Source organism: Mya arenaria, chromosome 5, assembly GCF_026914265.1.
Source record: "Mya arenaria isolate MELC-2E11 chromosome 5, ASM2691426v1".
Lineage (NCBI taxonomy): Eukaryota > Metazoa > Mollusca > Bivalvia > Myida > Myidae > Mya > Mya arenaria.
The window spans coordinates 2,056,932-2,081,884 of NC_069126.1; the positions used below are offsets into that span (position 1 = coordinate 2,056,932).

General features: G+C 41.0%; 1 protein-coding gene across 2 annotated transcripts; it reads right to left on the reverse strand.

Moving 5' to 3' along the window:
- Nucleotides 1-1,476: 1,476 nt before the first annotated feature.
- Nucleotides 1,477-23,916, reverse strand: LOC128235309 (beta-mannosidase-like). 2 transcript variants are annotated; one of them, XM_052950124.1, is made up of 18 exons: nt 23,789-23,916; nt 22,946-23,089; nt 22,582-22,730; nt 17,691-17,890; nt 17,292-17,359; nt 16,812-16,990; nt 15,841-16,012; nt 8,687-8,853; nt 8,114-8,251; nt 7,361-7,440; nt 6,962-7,152; nt 6,210-6,389; nt 5,513-5,610; nt 4,491-4,638; nt 3,947-4,160; nt 3,257-3,404; nt 2,346-2,534; nt 1,477-1,817 (listed from the first exon to the last, which is right to left on the reverse strand). In XM_052950124.1, the coding sequence occupies exons 1-18, from the start codon at nt 23,901-23,903 to the stop codon at nt 1,575-1,577; spliced, it is 2,823 nt and encodes a 940-aa protein (XP_052806084.1). In that variant the 5' UTR covers nt 23,904-23,916; the 3' UTR covers nt 1,477-1,574. The 2 variants fall into 2 exon arrangements, with proteins under 2 accessions (XP_052806084.1, XP_052806085.1); XM_052950125.1 differs by lacking the exon at nt 1,477-1,817 and having other exon boundaries at nt 2,377-2,592.
- Nucleotides 23,917-24,953: the final 1,037 nt, after the last annotated feature.

Here is a 24,953-nt window from a genome sequence, read left to right on the forward strand (position 1 = left end):
CGAAAATATTCAAGCCATTTTTCAAACTGAAGCTCAACTCATTTTCCGACATTAAATCATGGCATAATTCAATATTACTCATGTTTTACTATTTTAAAGAGGGCATTCTCTTATGCAATATGTTGATAACCACCATTGCTCAATAGTCTTAAGAATATTATTTCTAAAGCAAAACATATACTTGGGTAAAACATAATAAATCAGAAGGGTGCTAACAAGAAAGGACAGGGTGCAGCACCCTTATATCTATTTAGCTAATACCCTAGCAGAAGGGTGCTAACAAGAAAGGACAGGGTGCAGCACCCTTATATCTATTTAGATAATACCCTAGCAGAAGGGTGCTAACAAGAAAGGACAGGGTGCAGCACCCTTATATCTATTTAGATAATACCCTAGCAGAAGGGTGCTTACAAGAAAGGACAGGGTGCAGCACCCTTATATCTATTTAGCTAATACACTAGCAGAAGGGTGCTTACAAGAAAGGACAGGGTGCAGCACCCTTATATCTATTTAGCTAAAACCCTAGCAGAAGGGTGCTTACAAGAAAGGACAGGGTGCAGCACCCTTATATCTATTTAGCTAATACACTAGCAGAACGTTGCTAACAAGAAAGGACAGGGTGCAGCACCCTTATATCTATTTAGCTAATACCCTAGCAGAAGGGTGCTTACAAGAAAGGACAGGGTGCAGCACCCTTATATCTATTTAGATAATACCCTAGCAGAAGGGTGCTTACAAGAAAGGACAGGGTGCAGCACCCTTATATCTATTTAGCTAAAACCCTAGCAGAAGGGTGCTTACAAGAAAGGACAGGGTGCAGCACCCTTATATCTATTTAGCTAATACACTAGCAGAACGTTGCTAACAAGAAAGGACAGGGTGCAGCACCCTTATATCTATTTAGATAATACCCTAGCAGAAGGGTGCTACCATGAGAAGACAGGGTGCAGCACCCTTCCATCTATTTTCCTAATGCCCTAGCAGAAGGGTGCAACAAGAAAGGAAGATGGGCAACACCCTTCCATAAATGCGGCAACTCCCTTCCATGACTCGAGCTAATTCCATAGACAAAGCTAGTGTATAATGTACAAGTTGTAGACTTGATCCACTGGTGAATACATGCCATGCTCTATGTGGTTCCATACAGTCTCTGTGAAGTAAAACAATCGCATTAGTTCCATCTATCTTAATAGAGAGCCGACCTGCTCCCCGGGCACGGATATATCAACTTGATATTGTGATGGAAGACTGAGACAGTTGAAGAATGGCAGTAGAAACATTTATTGACGAAGCAATATAGAGATTCATAATATTACTATTTAATCAGAGAGATCATTCTCTATATGGACGGTATTTCGGGTTATGATGTTGTAAGCACTAAATCGTGGACATTGATCATGTCAGAATATTTCCTATAAAAAACAATTCCCAAGAAAGCCAGATATGTTTCAACGATTTATTAACAGTTCTCCCATTTTTACGCTGTAAAAAACAGCAAACAATTATTAAATGAATAGGATTTTTGGCGTACGTCCCAATAAAACAGTTTTATTTCTGTAACGCGCGTGCAAATATTAGCCCTCGTAAATATCGGTGAGTGATTTGATCGTCAGAGACGACTGTAATTTCTGTGAACTAACGTTTTCCCAAGCATAAAATTTCACAGTTTTCGATCTGTCGCAAAGCAGAAAACCGTTATCTGAGAATCTCCCCTTAATTCCGGTAGCCTCGATCCAGACAAATACGGCTACAGCTGAGGTTGATATATGGACGTCGAATACAAGAGCGTCGCCATCGACCGGTGAAATACCAGTGACCTGGGGGAACAATAGGAGGAACGGTTTGTATGAAAGAATTATGTCGTTAAAAAGGGGAGTTGGCTTTGCTCATTACTCATTACTTGATTGAACAAAGGCATTAGAGTAGAAGAAGCGATATAATCCAATATATGAGCATATTTGATAAAGACAAGTTGACAGCTATTACTTCCCAACAATAATCGGAGACAACATGACAACTAAATGCAAGTTTGATGAAGTATATCAGCTAGCTACAATAAAATAAATATTATGAGTTATGCTATAGCCAGGGTTGTTGACCTTATATAATATGGGCCGTCTAACCCTACCAATTCCCTTCGAAGAAGTAAGATTTTTTCCTCTAAAACTTAATTACCCTCCAGGATTCTTTTTTAACTAAAACGCCGCGAATTCCCCTTCTCTAAATTCCCACGCTCCTTCTAATTTTAGATAAAAGCCCTGACAGCAAAAGCAATATAGACGTTATAGAAAAAATCCAAAAAATAAAGGCATTGTGTTAAAAAAGTATGATTGATTTACCACTACCTTGAGATCCGGGTGGCGTTGTAGCCCTATGGCTGTTTTTAACACGGACAACGGTAACCACGACACGGGTCCTTCGCTCGGATCTCCAAGATGGAAATACACAAAGCAGTGGTCTTCCGTCTTACATTGGCCTTTCTCGACCAGTCCCTGTATTCGTGTCTCTAGAACCATTTCCGATGATTTGACAACCTAGAGTGTTCGGCACGCAATCAGCAAAGGTTAAGTGCAGGAATATGGTATGCATAATCTATAATGGCAAGATCAGGGTAAATTAAAAACAGAAACATTGTTTCAGTAACACTTAAATAACCGATTGTTTGTGTTTATCATAAGACTTGAAATTATAAAATAAAAAAAATAAAAAAATGAAGTTTTTTCAGAAAACCGCGCACGATATTCGAACGTTAAGTCATTTCGGAAATGACGTCGTTGTGTTCCAGCACTGTGCGCTCTGGCGTTTGTTTTTGAACTGAGAACGGGCTAAAATTTCAAAACAGTGTCAAATATCAATTGTTACGTCACTGTTTTAAGCAGAGAAATATCATTTTTATTTCATTGATAAATCTCTACTAGTCATAATTGTGTATATGCATTGCATTGTAACATGTATTATGGGCTGGAGGCCTTTTATTGAATAAACTTTCGTTCGTTCGTTATATGTAGTGAACTTTTGGAAAAAAATCCATTCAATTATAAAGTATATGCTTTCCGTTGATTTATAGAGATTTAAATAAAAGTATATTTTACCGTATACATACAATTTGGCGCGGCACTCAGTGAAATAAATTACGATCTTACACTGAAAGAAACAATTATTTTCTTTATCTTAATAGAAATGAAGCAATCAATGATTAACATACATTTGAAATTTAAAACAAGTATTCTTTCGGGGAAAAATAACGGCAACCTACGTGAAATGGGATTTCTTCGGTGTATCGTGGCTCTAAACTGTCCCATGAATAAATCCGCATGTACAAGTTTCCCTCGAGGAGAGACAATATTTCTGATGGTTTCTTTAATTGTCCTTTAAGACGCTCTAATGCGTCGTTTGTCCAAGACCTAGAGGAAAGTACAGATTCAATTACCGTACGAGAAAATATGGCATCTTATTATAAAGTTACAGTTGATATGCGGATAACTTTCTGAACAACATATTGCATAGTTGTAGGACTAGAACATGGCATTTAACAAAACCTATCTAGACGTTATGCATCAGTCAATTTTAACCAAGCTCCTCCCCACTCCAGGTCCGGGGTTTACCGGGGATAGCGGGGAATTCGGCCGTGTTTTTACCTTTCAGGTGGGCCCACCTTGCCGTGTAAATGCGTTGGTTTTGTTTTCGCGCCGAAACTAGCGGGGATGGGCTTTACCAAGACTGTCCCGGGGGAGCGGAGTCATTTTGCGGGGATTTTACCAGCAGCTTGTCTACGTAGAGCGGGGGTTTTACCCGGGATTGGCTAGACCGAAAGTCAAAGTCCCCCCCCCCTATTCCCGGACCTGAGAGGCCTCGGTTACCATTGAATGGTGCATTAACTACTCAATGAAGTATCAAATTGAGTCACATTTGAATTACATCTGGTGAACATGACCTATCCACTAACCAAAGTGAAAACAAACTAAAAGGCCTCTCATCCTCCATAACCTCGGGCTTCAGATTGAGTTCGATGTCCAGCGGGTTTGAGTGGTCAATTGCGGGAAGCTCGTCCAACACTAGGTGGACCTTCAGTGCATAGCCTTCGATATAAGGGGAGATCAGTATAGGCGCGAAGAATTTCCTCGCGAAGTAGTGCAACACCTTCCATTTGCCGCCATATTCTGAAATGTCAGCTTATTCTTAGGTTAAATTGATTGCTATGGAAGCGCTTGGTCATAGTTGCCATTATTCTTGGAAACAAATTTGCCCACAGCAGCATTCATGCTATTGGTGGATGAAGGTTAAAATAATTTTAAAAAGAAATAAATTCAAAATAAATGAATACCATTTGATCTAGCAATTTCGCCAATCGTGTATGTCTTAGTACAAGGAAGAATCGCTCGGATGATATATTAAAAGAAAAATGATAATGAAAAAGGGGCTTATAATTGCCTAGGTAAGTGCACGCTGTGCCCTTTAGTTATAGTATTTCAGTCATAAAAATATATTACCTATGGACGCCCACGAAGGAGCTGGCCAGATGTCTGCAAACATCCAGTAAAGGGCGCCCATCGTGTTCCCTTCCCCGCGGCTGTTCAAGGCGCTCTGCCATCGCCGGTAGTGTTCCGTCTCGGTGCGCATGCCCACTGCCTGCATTATCTGAAGGTAGTGAATAATTTGTTTATTTAATACGTAAACTTCAAAAGAAATTTCAAATTAATGTTAAACTTCTTTAATCGTGGCTCCCAGTTGTCGTGATTACAAACAGTCGAAAGTATGAGACTCAAAAAAGCATTTTTATGCAGGAACATACAATCAAACAACTGGTGTTTGCTTTAAGCCAGTTAAACCCGAACGCAAAAGGCAGGATTACAAGTATTTCCGTGGCCGAGAGTGTAAGATTATTTCAGATCCGGATAGAAAAATCCAACCAACATTAGTAACTTGTTTCACAGGCAACGTAAAATAAATAAGTTCAATTAGACTAAAAGAAATAAGAAGTGGCGCGTTTATTCACGTTACTCATCTTACATAAGGGTGTAAGACGGATACACACATCCGGTATACAGGAAGGGTTCGTCTCAACAATTGCAGAGTGTGTTTTTTCGGAAACGAGGTTTACCGAGTTTTCACAGAGCGGCCATGGTAGATGCTTTTTCTCCCACCTCAGTCAAACAAAATAAAGAACTCTTTTATACGTAGTAAAAAAAATACGAATACTTTTGCAGTGGGCAAGATGAGGATTCGCAGCATGTCAAAATATTTGGATGTACTTATCTGGGGTGAGAGAAAAGGTAAGCCTGTGACTGTCTCGCAAGTGTGAGGATGAGTTCTTATAAAGTAGTTCAAACCCCCCAGCGATCTCCTTCTTCGCTGACCGTTCAAAGGCGGTAAACCCGACATTTATAACTAAATATATTTGTATGCGTGTCTTTGAAAGTTGAGTGTCTCTTGTTCAGTGCCTATTACATCATGGACCTTGAAGCAGGGCCTTCGTTCAATTACAACTTATATTCAAACATGTCAAAACTACCTGAGTGCAATAAATAGTATCCTCAAACTGTTTTCTCCGATCGGTAGAATTCGGCAACAGCATGTACATACCAATCAGATTGGTCATCTCACGGTTACCTTAAACATAAACATCTTTTTAATCCAATTGGAACACCTCGGTTATTTGCCATCGACATTAACCTCGGATGTATATGGATATGGTTTGCAATGTCAGATTCATTTACATTGAACTACGCTACAAGTAGATCGCGTAGTGATTTCAATATAGCAGAAAGACTTAAAGACTTTTATCTTAGGAATTTAAATTATTTATACAATAATTCACTTCACTGGCAAATTTCAATGACCTTAGTAATACAAAATACACGTTTAGACACCTACAACCAGTTATCAGTTTCAACAATATACGAACTACTTTTTATGATGTACCGGCACACATCTGAGGTTGTTTTCGATGTGTGTATACTAGTACATTATTTAGTGTTGGTCAAGTCTCGTGTTCTGCATTGTAAATCAAAACTTTAAACTTGCGTGCATATTGATCTCCGTAGACAATGAGTCCAATAAAATAGAACTGAAAGCAATAAATCTTATATTGTCTTTGTTCTATATGGCGGAAGGGAATATAATTGTTATCGTTCCTTTTAATAACGATAGAATGAAACCAGTCGGATCAAAATATTTTATAGCCTAAAATGGAATCTATAATAGATCACCCCCGTAATGGTGCTGCCGGTACGTGTTCAACTCAGAGTCGTAATACAAATCCTGCTCCTCATAGACGGGCCTCAAACTCTCCATGCTGGGAAATGACTGGAGGCCATATTCGGAGGCCATGCGGGGTATCTGATATGTGCTGTCTTTAAAAAACGGTCGACTGTACTGGTAGTCGTGTACTGGAAATATATAGCTACATTTATGCAGTGTGATTACTGGATGTTATCCTAATCTAACGCTCAATTCTGGGTATACGACCCTGCTGATTACTCGATATGTAGGACGTGAAAGAAAATTATGAAAATGTGATGCCAATTCCGCCATTCACGAACGGCATTGGCGTAGCTCCACGTAGACTCTTTATACCATGACCTGCACATGTTTTTTAAATACTGTATTTTAAAGGGTTAAGGTTCCAAAATTGTAATTTAAAAAGTAAAAAAATGCATTTAAGCCGAAAGGGTAGAGGCGAAGAACATAAACCAGTCGTTCTTTTGTTTAACTTTTCTTGTATTCTACGTCAAAGGAGAAAGCGCTCCTAAGCGCATATTGCATAAAACAAATTCCCAAGACACACTCCTGAACACGCATAAGTGTTAACATGCTGGGTTATTACTGAAATCTTGTTATTGTGCAATTGTTGTGAAAAAAGTTTATATAGTGTTGTTGTATTTTCAAAACCATTCTACCCTTGGTGTGGAATATTGAAGGAGAAACCTAGTTGAACACAAAACAGCAGTTGCGTACTTACTATCCCCAAACATTGTGCCACCTGGATTGCCTTTTGAGATTCCCCCGTCTGCCTCGCTCTGTTTTCCGTTACTAGGGCTGGAGAGCATAAAGGGCCGGTAGGGGTCTTCCGCGCGCGTGATCCTTCCAACCGTGTCTACGTATAACTTCCGGTAGTCCGCCATATAGTGTTCATCACGATACACGCCCCACCTTAAGTTTTCAAGGTATAAAATATAAATAACATACGTGAAAATTGCATGTATGTGTTTATTAAACGTTTGAAAATGCCTTCATGAAGGGACTTTAAATTGCGTTCATATTATGTTTACAACAAAAGCCTTAAGCTGAACAAAATATGTGTTTTTCTTCAGTCATAAGCTAAATGATTTATTTATATTTTTTTCTTGCTTCCACTGACCAGCCACCCGTAAGTGCCACCTCATTTTCGTTGTTTCCGCTCCACGCCAGCAGGGACGGGTGGCTCTTCAGGCGACGTACCTGCAACAGTTTTTAATGGGCGAATTGAGAGCAAACATATTTAACGGAAACATCAAATAAATGGCAATTGATCATACAATCTTGTGTCTGATAAATCTTCTATTCCCCGTAAATGCGTACAAAATAATACTACAATTAGAGATCTGTGTGCATAGGTTATCTAGCTTGCTGGCATTGACCATTAAGCGAAACGTTTAACCGTTAGACAGTTTGTAACCGATCTCGAGTGCAAACATTTTTGTCTGAAAATATTTCAAAATTGTTTGCCCAACTGGACGACACAAACATTTTCGCCGCTTTTTAACTCCGGTGTTCGACCTTCAACCAACGACAATGTTAAAACATGAGTTACATCTCGACGAAGAGTGGCATTCGACCGGGGAAGCTATGTCATGCATTCAGTACGTTACCCCGTAACCATAACTCTAACGTAAACGTAGGAAAACCAACATGCTTCTGATCATTTGATCAAATAGTTTCAATTTCATTTCGTACGATTTTAGAGACACGCGGCAGACAAGTAAATATCTCTCGGCCTATGATCCTAATTTATGACATTGACATTGAAATCTCGAAGCTACTGTAAGAGGTGGATCAGCTTCGCGTATGGCCATTAAGTTAACGTATTTTGAATCGTTCGTTGTGCAATCATTTGCACATGAAACGGACATACCTGGTAAGTGATTTCCTGTGTTACTGACGCCATGAAGGGCGCGTCCACAGGGTATAGGGCGCATGCAAACATGAAGTCCTGCCATATTAGAATGCCAAGTTCGTCTGCAAGATTGTAGAAATCATCACTCTCGTAGATCTAAAATGTGAATAATTCGTCAATGCCATAGTTATGGGCAACGTTGGTATATCAACAATTAGATCATACAGCGTAGATATAAAATGAAGCAATTTAATGAGTAAAAATAAAATCAGAAGGTGAACGTCCGCTTCTGGTAAGGGAGGTTCCTTGTTCGATTCCAAGTACCACCGCGTCTTATCACACACTAGATATTTACATAACCAGTAACTTACTCTCTATTCCCCTTGAGTTATACCATACACACGATATTTACATAACCAGTAATTAACTCACTCGCCATAACCCTTGAGTTCTGGATAACAGTAACGACACAATACACGGCTAATCCTGTAAATCTGCCTCCTGAAAACTTGAGATTTGTGCGACAATAGTCCATATACAGCACTGTTTGCACGCTTAAACATGTGACTATGTAACTATGTATATGCTCACCCCACCGCCCCAGACTCTCATAGCGTTCATGTTGGCGTCTGCTGCTGACGTCATATAATTACGTAGTCTGTCAGGTGTCACACGCTCGGGGAAACTGTCCGCTGGGACCCAGTTGGAGCCTTTCAGGAAAATTGGCTGGTCGTTCACCCGGAAGTAGAACGTCAGACCTAAAAGATATACTGAGGTGAGCACTCCACAATAACTTACCTTTCGGACACTCGTCAATTATTGACCGTGCCAAGACAGCTACATGCAGTTACACCACTCATCAATTACTGACCATAACAATGCGGGTGCATCACTCTTCAATTACTTACCGTGTCAATGTAGCTACACCACTCTTCATTTACTCACCATGTCAATGCGGGAACACCACTCTCCAGTTACTGACCGTGTTAATGCGGTTGAACAACTCTTCAATTACTGACCGTGACAATGTAGTTACACCGCTCTTCATTTACTGACCGTGTCAATGCGGTTACACCACTCTTAAGTAAGTGACCGTGTCAATGCGGATACACCACTCTTCAGTTAGTAACCATGTCAATGCGGTATCACTACTGTTAAGTAAATGACCATGTCAATGCGGGTACACCACTCTTCAATTACTTACCATGTCAATGCGGGTACACCACTCTTCAATTACTGACCGTGTCAATGGGTAACACCACTCTTAAGTTACTGACCGTGTAAATGCGGGTACACCACTCTTTAGAAACTGAGCGTGTCAATGCGGTTACATCACTATTCAATTACTAAACGAGTCGAAGCGAATACACTACTTTTCAATTACTGACCTTGGCAATGCGGTTACAACGCTCTTCAATTACTGACCGTGTCAATGCGGTTACACCACTATTCAATTACTAAACGAGTCGAAGCGAATACACTACTTTTCAATTACTGACCTTGGCAATGCAGTTACAACGCTCTTCAATTACTGACCGTGTCAATGCGGCTATTCTACTCTTCAATAACTGACCGTGTCAATGCGGTTATACTACTCTTCAATAACTGACCGTGTCAATGCGGTTACACCGCTTTTCAATTACTGATTGTGTCAAGGCAGTAACACCGCTCTTCAATTACTGATTGTGTCAAGGCAGTTACACCATTCTTCAATTACTGATTGTGTCAAGGCAGTTATACCACTCTTCAATTACTGACCGTTTCAGTGCGGTTATACCACTCTTTAATTACTGACCGTGTCAATGCGGTTATACCGCTCTTCGATTACCGATTGTGTCAATGCAGCTGCACCATTCTTTAGTAACTTACCGTGTCAATGCGGGTGCACCATTCTTTAGTTAGTAACCATGTCAATTGGTATCACCACTCTTAAGAAACCGACGTTTAAATGCGGGTACACCACTCTTTAGAAACTGAGTGAGTCAATGCGGTTACACCACTATTCAATTACTAAACGGGTCAAAGCGAATACACTACTTTTCAATTATTGACCGTGTCAATGCGGTTACACCGCTCTTCAATTACTGAATGTGTCAAGGCAGTTACCCCGCTCTTCAATTACTGACCGTGTCAGTGCGGTTACACCGCTCTTCAATTACTGAATGTGTCAAGGCAGTTACCCCGCTCTTCAATTACTGACCGTGTCAGTGCGGTTACATCGCTCTTAAATTACTGACCGTGTCAATGCGGTTACACCACTCTTCTATTACTGATTGTGTCAATGCGGTTACACCCCACTTCAATTACTGACCGTGTCAATGCAGTTGCATCGGTCTTAAATTACTAACCGTGTCAATGCGGTTACACCGCTCTTCAATTACTGACCATGTCAATGCGGTCACATCGGTCTTAAATTACTGACCGTGTCAATGCGGTTTCACCGCTCTTCAATTACTGATTGTGTCAATGCAGTTTCACCGCTCTTCAATTACTGACCGTGTCAATGCGGTTACACCGTAATTACTGACCGTGTCAATGCGGTTACACCGCTCTTCTATTACTGTGTCAAGGCAGTCACACCACTCTTCAATTACTGTCCGTGTCAAGGAGGTTACACCACTCTTCAATTACTGACCGTGTCAATGGGGTTACACCGCTCTTTAATTATTGACCGTGTCAATGTGGTAACACCGTGTAAATCGCTCTTCAATTACTGATTGTGGAAAGGCAGTTACACCACTCTTTAATTACTGATAATGTCTATGTAGTTGCGCAACTCTTTAATTACTGACCGTGCCAATATAGGTACAAAACTCTTAAATTAATAACCGTGTCAATGTAGTTTCACCACTCTTCAATTACTGACCGTGTCAATGTAGTTACATCACTCTTCAATTACTGGCCGTGTCATTATAGTTACACCACTCTTCAATTACTGACCGTTCCAATGCGTTTACACCGCTCTTTAGAAAATGAGCGAGTCAATGCGGTTACACCGCTCTTCAATTATTGATCGTGCCAAGGCACACCACTCGAAATGCTTAATTTAAAATAGGCTTATCCGCTTTTGTTAAAAAAGTATTATGTCAGTGTAAATTGGGTTTATCTGTATTAGTGAAACACGAACTATGTCAGGGTGAAATAGGCTTATACGTTATCGTGAATGTCAGTGTAAATTGGGTTTATCTGTATTCGCGAAACACGAACTATGTCAGGGTGAATTAGGCTAATACGTTATCGTGAATGGTTTCGTGAAACAGGAAATATGTCAGTGAAATATAGGCTTAACAGTTAAAAATTATGACCACGAATTATGTCAGTGTAAATAGGCTTATCCGTTATCGTGAAACACAAATTATGTCAGTGTAAATAGGCTTATTCGTTATCGTGAAACACGAATTATGTCAGTGTAAAAAGGCTTATCCGTTATCGTGAAACACGAATTATGTCAGTGTAAATAGGCTAATCAGTTATCGTGAAACACGAATTATGTCAGTGTAAAATAGGCTTATCCGTTATCGTGAAACACGAATTATGTTAGTGTAAAATAGGCTTATCCGTTATCGTGAAACACGAATTATGTCAGTGTAAAATAGGCTAATCCGTTATCGTGAAACACGAATTATGTCGGTGGAAAATATGCTTATCCGTTATTGTGAATCACGAATTATACTGGTGGAAAATAGACTTATCCGTTATCGTGAAACACGAATTATACCGGTGGAAAATAGGCTAATCCGTTATCGTGAAACACGAATTATGTCAGTGTAAAATAGGCTTATCCGTTATCGTGAAACACGAATGATGTCAGTGTAAAATAGGCTTATCCGTTATCGTGAAACACGAATTATGTCAGTGTAAATAGGCTTATCCGTTATCGTGAAACACGAATGATGTCAGTGTAAAATAGGCTTATCCGTTATCGTGAAACACGAATTATGTCAGTGTAAATAGGCTCATCCGTTATCGTGAAACACGAATTATGTCAGTGTAAAATAGGCTAATCCGTTATCGTGAAACACGAAATATGTCAGTGTAAAATAGGCTTATCCGTTATCGTGAAACACGAATTATGTCAGTGTAAAATAGGCTTATCCGTTATCGTGAAACACGAATGATGTCAGTGTAAAATAGGCTTATCCGTTATCGTGAAACACGAATTATGTCAGTCACGAATCATGTCAGTGTAAAATAGGCTTATCCGTTATCGTGAAACACGAATTATGTCAGTGTAAAATAGGCTTATCCGTTATCGTGAAACACGAATTATGTCAGTGTAAAATAGGCTTATCCGTTATCGTGAAACACGAATTATGTCAGTGTAAAATAAGCTTATCCGTTATCGTGAAACACGAATTATGTCAATGTAAAATAGGCTTATCCGTTATCGTGAAACACGAATTATGTCAGTCACGAATTATGTCAGTGTAAAATAGGCTTATCCGTTATCGTGAAACACGAATTATGTCAGTGTAAAATAGGCTAATCCGTTATCGTGAAACACGAATTATGTCGGTGGAAAATATGCTTATCCGTTTTTGTGAATCACGAATTATACTGGTGGAAAATAGACTTATCCGTTATCGTGAAACACGAATTATACCGGTGGAAAATAGGCTAATCAGTTATCGTGAAACACGAATCATGTCAGTGTAAAATAGGCTCACCCGTTATCGTGAAACACGAATTATGTCAGTGTAAAATAGGCTAATCCGTTATCGTGAAACACGAATAATGTCAGTGTAAATTAGCCTATCCGTTATCGTGAAACACGAATTATGTCAGTGTAAAATAGGCTTATACGTTATCGTGAAACACGAATTATGTCAGTGTAAAATAGGCTTATCCGTTATCGTGAAACACGAATAATGTCAGTTTAAATTAGCCTATCCGTTATCGTGAAACACGAATTATGTCAGTGTAAATAGGCTAATCCGTTATCGTGAAACACGAATTATGTAAGTGTAAAATAGGCTTATCCGTTATCGTGAAACACGAATTATGTCAATGTAAAATAGGCTTATCCGTTATCGTGAAACACGAATTATGTCAGTGTAAAATAGGCTTATCCGTTATCGTGAAACACGAATTATGTCAGTGTAAAACAGGCTTATCCGTTATCGTGAAACACGAATTATGTCAGTGTAAAATAGGCTAATCAGTTATCGTGAAACACGAATTACGTCAGTGTAAAATAGGCTCATCCGTTATCGTGAAACACGAATTATGTCAGTGTAAAATAGGCTAATCCGTTATCGTGAAACACGAATTATGTCAGTGTAAAATAGGCTAATCCGTTATCGTGAAACACGAATTATGTCAATGTAAAATAGGCTAATCCGTTATCGTGAAACACGAATTATGTCAGTGTAAAAAGGCTTATCCGTTATCGTGAAACACGAATTATGTCAGTGTAAAATAGGCTTATCCGTTATCGTGAAACACGAATTATGTCAGTGTAAAACAGGCTTATCCGTTATCGTGAAACACGAATTATGTCAGTGTAAAATAGGCTAATCAGTTATCGTGAAACACGAATTATGTCAGTGTAAAATAGGCTCATCCGTTATCGTGAAACACGAATTATGTCAGTGTAAAAGAGGCTAATCCGTTATCGTGAAACACGAATAATGTCAGTGTAAATAAGCCTATCCGTTATCGTGAAACACGAATTATGTCAATGTAAAATAGGCTTATCCGTTATCGTGAAACACGAATTATATCAGTGTAAAATAGGCTAATCAGTTATCGTGAAACACGAATTATGTCAGTGTAAAATAGGCTTATCCGTTATCGTGAAACACGAATTATGTCAATGTAAAATTGGCTTATACGTTATCGTGAAACACGAATTATGTCAGTGTAAAATAGGCTTATCCGTTATCGTGAAACACGAATTATGTCAGTGTAAAACAGGCTTATCCGTTATCGTGAAACACGAATTATGTCAGTGTAAAATAGGCCTATCCGTTATCGTGAAACACGAATTATGTCAGTGTAAAATAGGCTAATCCCTTATCGTGAAACACGAATTATGTCGGTGGAAAATATGCTTATCCGTTATTGTGAATCACGAATTATACTGGTGGAAAATAGACTTATCCGTTATCGTGAAACACGAATTATACCGGTGGAAAATAGGCTCATCCGTTATCGTGAAACACGAATTATGTCAGTGTAAAATAAGCTTATCCGTTATCGTGAAACACGAATTATGTCAGTGTAAATTAGCCTATTCGTGATCGTGAAACACGAATTATGTCAGTGTAAAAAAGGCTAATCCGTTATCGTGAAACACGAATTATGTCAGTGTAAAATAGGCCTATCCGTTATCTTGAAACACGAATTATGTCAGTGTAAATTAGCCTATCCGTTATCGTGAAACACGAATTATGTCAGTGTAAATTAGCCTATCCGTTATCGTGAAACACGAATTATGTCAGTGTAAAATAGGCTTATCCGTTATCGTGAAACACGAATTATGTTAGTGTAAAATAGGCTAATCAGTTATCGTGAAACACGAATTATGTCAGTGGAAAATATGCTTATCCGTTATCGTGAAACACGAATTATACCGGTGGAAAATAGGCTCATCAGTTATCGTGAAATACGAATTATGTCAGTGTAAAATAGGCTAATGCGTTATCGTGAAACACGAATTATGTCAGTGTAAAATAGGCTTATCCGTTATCGTGAAACACTAATGATGTCAGTGTAAAATAGGCTTATCCGTTATTGTGAAACACGAATTATGTCAGTTTAAAATAGGCTAATCCGTTATCGTGAAACAAGAATTATGTCAGTCACGAATTATGTCAGTGTAAAATAGGCTTATCAGTTATCGTGAAACACGAATCATACCGGTGGAAAATAGGCTTATCCGTTATCGTGAAACACGAATTATGTCAATGGAAAATAGACTTATCAGTTATCGTGAAACACGAATAATGTCAGTGTAAAATAGGCTTATCCGTTATCGTGAAACACGAATTATGTCAGTGTAAGATAGGCTAATCCGTTATCGTGAAACACGAATTATGTCAGTGTAAAATAGGCAAATCCGTTATCGTGAAACACGAATTATGTCAGTGTAAAATAGGCTTATCCGTTATCGTGAAACACGAATTATGTCAGTGTGAAATAGGCTAATCCGTTATCGTGAAACACGAATTATGTCAGTCACGAATTATGTCAGTGTAAAATAGGCTTATCCGTTATCGTGAAACACGAATTATACCGGTGGAAAATAGGCTGATCCGTTATCGTGAAACACGAATTATGTCAATGTAAAATAGGCTTATCAGTTATCGTGAAATACGAATTATGTCAGTGTAAAATAGGCTTATCCGTTATCGTTAAACACGAATTATGTCAGTGTAAAATAGGCTAATCCGTTATAGTGAAACACGAATTATATCAGTGTAAAATAGGCCTATCCGTTATCGTAAAACACGAATTATGTCAGTGTAGAATACGCTTATCCGTTATCGTGAAACACGAATAATGTCAGTGGCAAATACGCTTATCCGTTATCGTGAAACGCGGATTATGTCAGTGTAAAATAGGCCTATCCGTTATCGTAAAACACGAATTATGTCAGTGTAAAATAGGCTTATCCGTTATCGTGAAACACAAATTATGTCAGTGGAAAATACGCTTATCCGTTATCGTGAAACGCGAATTATATCAGTGGAAAATAGGCTTATTCGCGATCCTGAAACGCTTCTGTATTATTAAATCATTACCATTATTTGGGTGCATGTCTTTTATGGGATCCTGCACCAGCTGCACAGACCGGAAGCCAAACCTAACTGAATTCCTTGAAACCAGCTCCCCGCGGCCGTCCTCCAAAGTGGCCGTCAGGTTGTACAGGAGCTGTCCGCCATAGCCCCGCGGCCACCAGGTGCTCACCTGGTTCTGAAAGCAGTGAAAGGGGTATCTCGGTGAGGAAGTGGTATGGATGTTGGCCATTCGCCGAAGAGATTGTGCTTCCGTGGGACACGGTCCCTTAGCCTCTCAATATGAACATCAGAGTACTGGCTACGACCAACGAAAGACATTCATATCAAGGTTCTGTCTTCACAATTTATTTAAAAATATAATAATAAGTATAAGCTTGAATCAAGGAACGGTTGGGGTAGGAGACAGAATGAACTTTATCAAACCAAGGCCCGGTGACACAGGTTGGTTTAAAAGGATCTTCCATGGCCGAGAGTGTAAGATAGGTTCATCCCAACCCTCGCGCAGGGTATTCTGCGGAAACTCGGTAAACCTCGTTATCACTCTCGACCGTGGAAGATTATAAGTATCTCCCAGTATTGACCAGTATTTTCAATTAAGCAACTACGTCTCAGGACTTCATGCGATAATACGTTTGAAAAATTATAAAATTAAATGCTAAAACACTACAATTAATCAATACTATTAATATTTATTTTACGAATTACTTTTACTAATCCGAGGCTCGTCTAATGACGGAGATTCTCGAATTGTTACGATTGGTTCGTTAACATGCGCCAAGGTATAGCACTGCCACACTTGACCCCCCGTTTAACGATTAGTTTTAATTGGTGAGGCGGGGGGGCGAACATGCAACCCCTGAGATGTCAGTAAACCTTTCTTGCCGGTAGATCAAAGGATACATCACGATTACCGAAACCTTGTCTCTTTTTGTGTGAGTTTAATTTGGATAAAAACTTGACCAGTGTCGTCATACCTTGGAGACAGTGAAATTTAGGGGGATTTTCTCAATATTGGTTCCCTGTATGAGACTGTGCCAGGAGAGCCGGGTATCACTCAACGTCACCGTCATCGTGCCGGATATATCAACGTCACGTGCACATCGCGTGAAAACTGTCACGTGCAATTCCCATATCCTTTCGCCATCCGTTTGAGCTTTAGAAATAAAAAAAAATACTGTGCATATGTACATATGTTTATACACTCGAAAAAATAGCAATAATTGCTGATTCATGTAATGCATGCTAGTAAAAGAAATTGTGATTTTTTATTTGTTTTCAGTCCGAACGGCTGAACCTAGTTAGAACTTATAGTTCAGTTTTAGTTTTGCTATAAAATTGTGCATTGTTTTAAAATGTATGCACGTTATTTTCTTATATACTGACATCAAAAGTTTATTTGGACAATTTAAGGGAAATGGGGGATCAACAATAATAGCGAAATCATGTTCCATTACCCTTGACGGTATCCACGGTGACGTCTGTTATCCGTATACTGTCAAATGCCGCGATATAGATGTCCTTCCTGGGGAAATATAGCCGAGCATTTGCACGTTGAGTCAGATAACTTTCAATATAAATTAATTTAAAAAATCGAAAATTGAGTTTAACGACTGATAAACTATTTATGACTTGCAGTATGCATTTGAAACACAGTGCTAGTTATGGGAGCTATGTGAAAAATCGCTGATGAAAGCCATTGATTCGGGATCGATTCACGGTCCTGCGTTTCCGGTCCTTAATGATTGATGCGCCTTTCAAGTTATCGGTCAAACCTTTCCCTCAGACGAAGGCAAACTAACCCTCCTCCTCTACCTTTGCAATACCGACACAAATGTGTTAAATATCAGGCCTACCAGATGCCCGTGGTGACAAATGCGGGTCCCCAGTCCCAGCTGAAAGCGCATTGCATCTTCCGGACCATATTGCCATGGCATTCCCCATGAAAGTAGCCGGGCGGGCAGTCTGGCGGCACTCGATAGCTCTGCTCTCCCGCCCGCCGCGCGCCGTACGTCACCGCGGACTCGAACACCGCCTCGATGGTGTTGTTTCCCTCCTGAATGTTAAATATAAAGTGAACAAAAATACAAGCTAGCCAATGGGCCAATATAAGTATCGTTCACATGTATGCGGAGAAGATGAACAAATCCGACCCGGGGCACGTGCGGAAGCCGGTAACAGGGCTTGCCAAATTACCGGCCATGGAGCGTGCCCGACGATTTTTCTATTTATTCATCCACCCTGCATACATGTGAACGAAACTGTTTTTTGCATATTGAAAAATTAAACGCATTTTCAACGATGTTTTGATTAATGTTATCCATTACCATATTTAAAGTTAAAACTGAAATTACAGTATGGCGCGTAGATGCACGTGTGTCAACTAAACCGGGGTGGGTAAGACATATTTTGTTAATCCCGAAAAGAACCGTTATGCAAGAATTATAATTAATATATATTATGTGTTCCGGTCCGAATAGATAAATCTAGCTCCGGGTTAGTCGACTCACGTGCATCTACGTGCCATACTGTCATTTCAGTTTTAATGGATAATGATACTAAATTAAAAATAGAACGAATAAGAAGGGCAGAGTCATAATAATGTACATCAACAAAAATATTTATACATTTTTTAATGAAAAGCCTCAAAACGGCGTCGTCAAGCGTTCACTATTTGACATTCACTTCAAATGACTGCCATGACGTTGTAATGACGGCAATAAACAACTTTGCACCCACATTTTGTTGGAATATCTAAACACACCACTTTCACCGTCAAAATTGCACTTAAATCTAAATATTCGGTATGCAAGAACAAGTTCATTGGTGAAGGAAAACGTGCCATCGAGTTGGATTTATCCATCCGCCCCGCATACATGTAAAAGATACCTATATTCTTCATAACATGATGATATGTTCACGACGACACTATATTGCCTTTATGACCAAATACAGTAGTGCGAATGGCCAAGTGATCTAGTGGCATTATAGGTGAACATATCTCACCCAGGTTGGTGGGGTTGATCCCCACCAGGGTGAGAGTGATGTAGCGGTAAAGGTATCCACCTATCAACCAGTAGCTTGTGTGTTCGATCCCCACCAGGGTGAGAGTGATGTAGAGGTAAAGGTATCCACCTATCAACCAGTAGCTTGTGTGTTCGATCCCCACCAGGGTGAGAGTGATTTAGCGGTAAAGGTATCCACCTACCAACCAGTAGCTAGTGTGTTCGATCCCCACCAGGGTGAGAGTGATGTAGCGGTAAAGGTATCCACCTTTCAACCAGTAGCGTGTGTGTTCGATCACCACCAGGGCGAGAGTGATCTAGCGGTAAAGGTATCCACCTTTCAACCAGTAGCTTGTGGGTTCGATCCCCACCAGGGCGAGAGTGATCTAGTGGTAAAGGTATCCACCTTTCAACCAGTAGCTTGGGTGTTCGATCCCCACCAGGGCGAGAGCGATCTAGCGATAAAAGTATCCACCTGTCAACCAGTAGCTTGTGGGTTCGATCCCCACCAGGGCGAGAGCGATCTAGCGATAAAAGTATCCACCTTTCAACCAGTAGCTTGTGTGTTCGATCCCCACCAGGGCGAGAGTGATCTAGCGATAAAAGTATCCACCTTTCAACCAGTAGCTTGTGTGTTCGATCCCCACCAGGGCGAGAGTGATCTAGCGGTAAAGGTATCCACCTGTCAACCAGTAGCTTGTGGGTTCGATCCCCACCAGGGCGAGAGCGATCTAGCGGTAAAGGTATCCACCTTTCAACCAGTAGCTTGTGGGTTCGATCCCCACCAGGGCGAGAGCGATCTAGCGGTAAAGGTATCCACCTTTCAACCAGTAGCTTGTGTGTTCGATCCCCACCAGGGCGAGAGTGATCTAGCGATAAAAGTATCCACCTGTCAACCAGTAGCTTGTGTGTTCGATCCCCACCAGGGCGAGAGCGATCTAGCGATAAAAGTATCCACCTATCAACCAGTAGCTTGTGTGTTCGATCCCCACCAGGGCGAGAGTGATCTAGCGATAAAAGTATCCACCTGTCAACCAGTAGCTTGTGTGTTCGATCCCCACCAGGGCGAGAGTGATCTAGCGGTAAAGGTATCCACCTATCAACCAGTAGCTTGTGGGTTCGATCCCCACCAGGGCGAGAGTGATCTAGCGATAAAAGTATCCACCTGTCAACCAGTAGCTTGTGGGTTTGATCCCCACCAGGGTGAGAGTGATCTAGCGGTAAAGGTATCCACCTGTCAACCAGTAGCTTGTGGGTTTGATCCCCACCAGGGTGAGAGTGATCTAGCGGTAAAGGTATCAACCTTTCAACCAGTAGCTTGTGTGTTCGATCCCCACCAGGGCGAGAGTGATCAAGCGATAAAAGTATCAACCTTTCAACCAGTAGCTTGTGTGTTCAATCCCCACCAGGGCGAGAGTGATCTAGCGGTAAAGGTATCCACCTATCAACCAGTAGCTTGTGTGTTCGATCCCCACCAGGGTGAGAGTGATCTAGCGATAAAGGTATCCACCTATCAACCAGTAGCTTGTGTGTTCGATCCCCACCAGGGTGAGAGCGATCTAGCGGTAAAGGTATCCACCTATCAACCAGTAGCTTGTGTGTTCGATCCCCACCAGGGCGAGAGCGATCTAGCGGTAAAGGTATCCACCTTTCAACCAGTAGCTTGTGTGTTCGATCCCCACCAGGGTGAGAGTGATCTAGCGATAAAAGTATCCACCTTTCAACCAGTAGCTTGTGTGTTCGATCCCCACCAGGGCGAGAGCGATCTAGCGATAAAGGTATCCACCTACCAACCAGTAGCTTGCGTGTTCGATCCCCACCAGGGTGAGAGCGATCAAGCGGTAAAGGTATCCACCTGTCAACCAGTAGCTTGTGTGTTCGATCCCCACCAGGGTGAGAGTGATCTAGCGATAAAAGTATCCACCTTTCAACCAGTAGCTTGTGTGTTCGATCTCCACCAGGGCGAGAGCGATCTAGCGATAAAGGTATCCACCTGTCAACCAGTAGCTTGCGTGTTCAATCCCCACCAGGGTGAGAGTGATCAAGCGGTAAAGGTATCCACCTTTCAACCAGTAGCTTGTGTGTTCGATCCCCACCAGGGTGAGAGTGATCTAGCGATAAAAGTATCCACCTTTCAACCAGTAGCTTGTGGGTTCGATCCCCACCAGGGCGAGAGCGATCTAGCGATAAAAGAATCCACCTTTCAACCAGTAGCTTGTGTGTTCGATCCCCACCAGGGCGAGAGTGATCTAGCGATAAAAGTATCCACCTTTCAACCAGTAGCTTGTGTGTTCGATCCCCACCAGGACGAGAGTGATCTAGCGGTAAAGGTATCCACCAATCAACCAGTAGCTTGTGGGTTCGATCCCCACCAGGGAGAGAGTGATCTAGCGATAAAAGTATCCACTTTTCAACCAGTAGCTTGTGTGTTCGATCCCCACCAGGGCGAGAGTGATCTAGCGATAAAAGTATCCACCTTTCAACCAGTAGCTTGTGTGTTCGATCCCCACCAGGGCGAGAGTGATCTAGCGATAAAGGTATCCACCTATCAACCAGTAGCTTGTGGGTTCGATCCCCACCAGGGCGAGAGTGATCTAGCGGTAAAGGTATCCACCTGTCAACCAGTAGCTTGTGGGTTTGATCCCCACCAGGGTGAGAGTAATCTAGCGGTAAAGGTATCAACCTTTCAACCAGTAGCTTGTGTGTTCGATCCCCACCAGGGCGAGAGTGATCTAGCGATAAAAGTATCAACCTTTCAACCAGTAGCTTGTGTGTTCGATCCCCACCAGGGCGAGAGTGATCTAGCGATAAAGGTATCCACCTATCAACCAGTAGCTTGTGTGTTCGATCCCCACCAGGGTGAGAGTGATCTAGCGATAAAGGTATCCACCTATCAACTAGTAGCTTGTGTGTTCGATCCCTACCAGGGCGAGAGCGGTCTAGCGGTAAAGGTATCCACCTTTCAACCAGTAGCTTGTGTGTTCGATCCCCACCAGGGTGAGAGTGATCTAGCGATAAAAGTATCCACCTTTCAACCAGTAGCTTGTGTGTTCGATCCCCACCAGGGTGAGAGTGATCAAGCGGTAAAGGTATCCACCTTTCAACCAGTAGCTTGCGTGTTCAATCCCCACCAGGGTGAGAGTGATCAAGCGGTAAAGGTATCCACCTGTCAACCAGTAGCTTGCGTGTTCGATCCCCACCAGGGTGAGAGTGATCTAGCGATAAAAGTATCCACCTTTCAACCAGTAGCTTGTGTGTTCGATCCCCACCAGGGCGAGAGTGATCTAGCGATAAAGGTATCCACCTGTCAACCAGTAGCTTGCGTGTTCAATCCCCACCAGGGTGAGAGTGATCAAGCGTTAAAGGTATCCACCTTTCAACCAGTAGCTTGTGTGTTCGGTCCCCACCAGGGTGAGAGTGATCTAGCGATAAAAGTATCCACCTTTCAACCAGTAGCTTGTGTGTTCGATCCCCACCAGGGTGAGAGCGATCTAGCGATAAAGGTATCCACCTGTCAACCAGTAGCTTGCGTGTTCAATCCCCACCAGGGTGAGAGTGATCTAGCGATGAAAGTATCCACCTATCAATCAGTAGCTTGTGTGTTCGATCCCCACCAGGGCGAGAGTGATCTAGCGGTAAAGGTATCCACCTATCAACCAAGAGATTGTGGGTTCGATCCCAATCAGGGTAAGTTTTCTTATGTAATCTCATTACTATATGACAAAAAATGTCATATACTTACACGTAGGAACTGTTTGATGTCGAATGTGTATCTGACGAACTGATTGTCAGCGCGACCAACTAAATGACCATTGATCTTGACCTCGGCCACTGTGTCTAGTCCCTCGCACACCAGCTCTATTGACCGCTGGTCAAGTAGGGCACTGGACACTGAGAATAACGTAAACAGGTAATTGTTTAATTATATACAGTACCGTTGAACATGACGGAAATGAAAGTATTCATTGACTTATGGTGCTGTTGCTTTTGAATGCTGATGATGACGATAATGATACGAAAGCAGTATAGGTGGGATGATGAAGATGGCGAGGAGGATGGCGAAAAGCAATTAATTGAATGATTTGAGAAATTGTTATTATGGTCACCTTGAAATGAACGTGTGTATGTCCAGTTGGTGAGACCCACCCAGCGGTACTCGTTATCATTTTTCCGGAAATAGGGGTCTTTCAGAATCCCTGCGTCCATCAATGCCGTGTGCACACCGCCGGGTACCCGCGCCGGAACCGCAGCTACAAAAAGCATATCCGAGTGGTGTTGCGTTGTTGGTTTAGTTCTTACAACAACATGCGGAATGGGTTAGATTCATAAGATCTCAAATGGAGTTACATGTTGTTTTTTTCATTTATACCCAAGCATCAAGTGAAATACAATACTACAGGCATAGCTATATATGAAACATAGTATTCAGTATGAATAACTACAATAGAGAAATATGCTGTAGTATATAAAGAATTGTGTCCCTTAGATACATTAAGATTAAGAATGCAACGAGTGGTACAAGTTATGTAATAAAATTGTACACGGCGTCTCGTTGCCAAAATTTAAGATTAAACACCGCTGGGTCGAGAGCAACTGGAAAAAGACAGTCAGTGGAACATGGTCAGTCCTGATGTCGGGCGGTGATCTTCACGGGATAAATGCATAGTATGCTAGTATCCCTCTCTGTTTCCATAGTTTGGAGATTTGGGGAATATGCATTGTTTATTAAAAAAAGGATCGATGGTAGCTCGGGTGGTAGGGTATTATAAATGATCAGCAAAATCAGTCAAATGCAACCTTGTACACGGGATACATTTAATACGTATTTCTTCACCTAAATTAATATTCCTAATTCACGGTTGTTCATCGAAGCATTTGTTTAGTTAGTTAAATTTGACATTACGTTAAGTACGGATTTTGAATTTAAAACAACAACATAAAACACTTACACATTGTGCCATTTGAAATTGACCAAGGTCCATTTAATTCCAAACGCTGGACATTTTGTAAAGAAACGTGAACTAAAACATTAAATAAAATATGAACTAAAAACTTGGTCGCCATATTTGTTAATGTTGCTTATGAATCTGCTTCTTATAGATGAGCGAATAGGGTCTAACACTAACTTACTTAAGTATTTGCAACAGCTGTGAAATGGGCGATCGAAACACATTATACCGGTACTGCAACTCTAAAATGTGCGTACATGCGCAGGTAATGAATCCAGATGCACGTGCGTATAGTGACGGTGCGTTGAGCATAACTGGATTCAGATCTGGTAAATGGTTCTAATTTTTCGAGCGATCCTCGGCGATTGGTCACGGGACATGATACGAATCTGAAACGCTATATTTGACACAAGTGGGATTATGTGGGATTCGAATTATCAGTTAAAATAATATACATAAATAGCATACAACTCGTCAAGAATAAAATCGTTATGATAATGGAGAAAAAATTAGAATTTGCCGAGTTCATCGTGACTCATGGCGACTATTGGGAAGAAAATGTTAATGATATTCATTCAATTTGGTAAGACAACATTAAATTGAAGTATGATGATATAAAAGAAAAGCTATCTTAAAAATGCCAGCGTTACGCACTTACGCATGTGCGTAACATCAATTTTAAAAATGAAAAAAATAGCCAAAAATGTGCATTGATTTAAGAATAAAAGGAAGATCAGCTAAAGTTACTGAGCCTAAATCAATCACTAAGTAACTACAAAGTCGGCGGCCTCGAACCCATAAATCCCTCCAAATACCCCTCAGGACTCAACATTTTAGTTCTATTTTCCATTTTTTCCTCTGGGGGCCCCGAACCCCCCACCGGCTATAGGGATATTCCCCCTCACACACCCTCCACCTTTCGTGCGTAACATTCAGTAAGGCCTGGCTACGCCCTTGTCTTCATTTGAAGCAAAATGTTGCCTTCCGACGTAGCATTAATGGCGTAGTTTATCACGTGGTATACACACATTGAAGAACAACGCATTAAAGTCGAAGGATTACATGCAGCTATTCCGATGAATATACGCTATTGACATGAATGTGTATGTCGTAATCCATCCTGAAGAGGGACTTACAGTTAGAACTATAAATTCGTACTTGTATC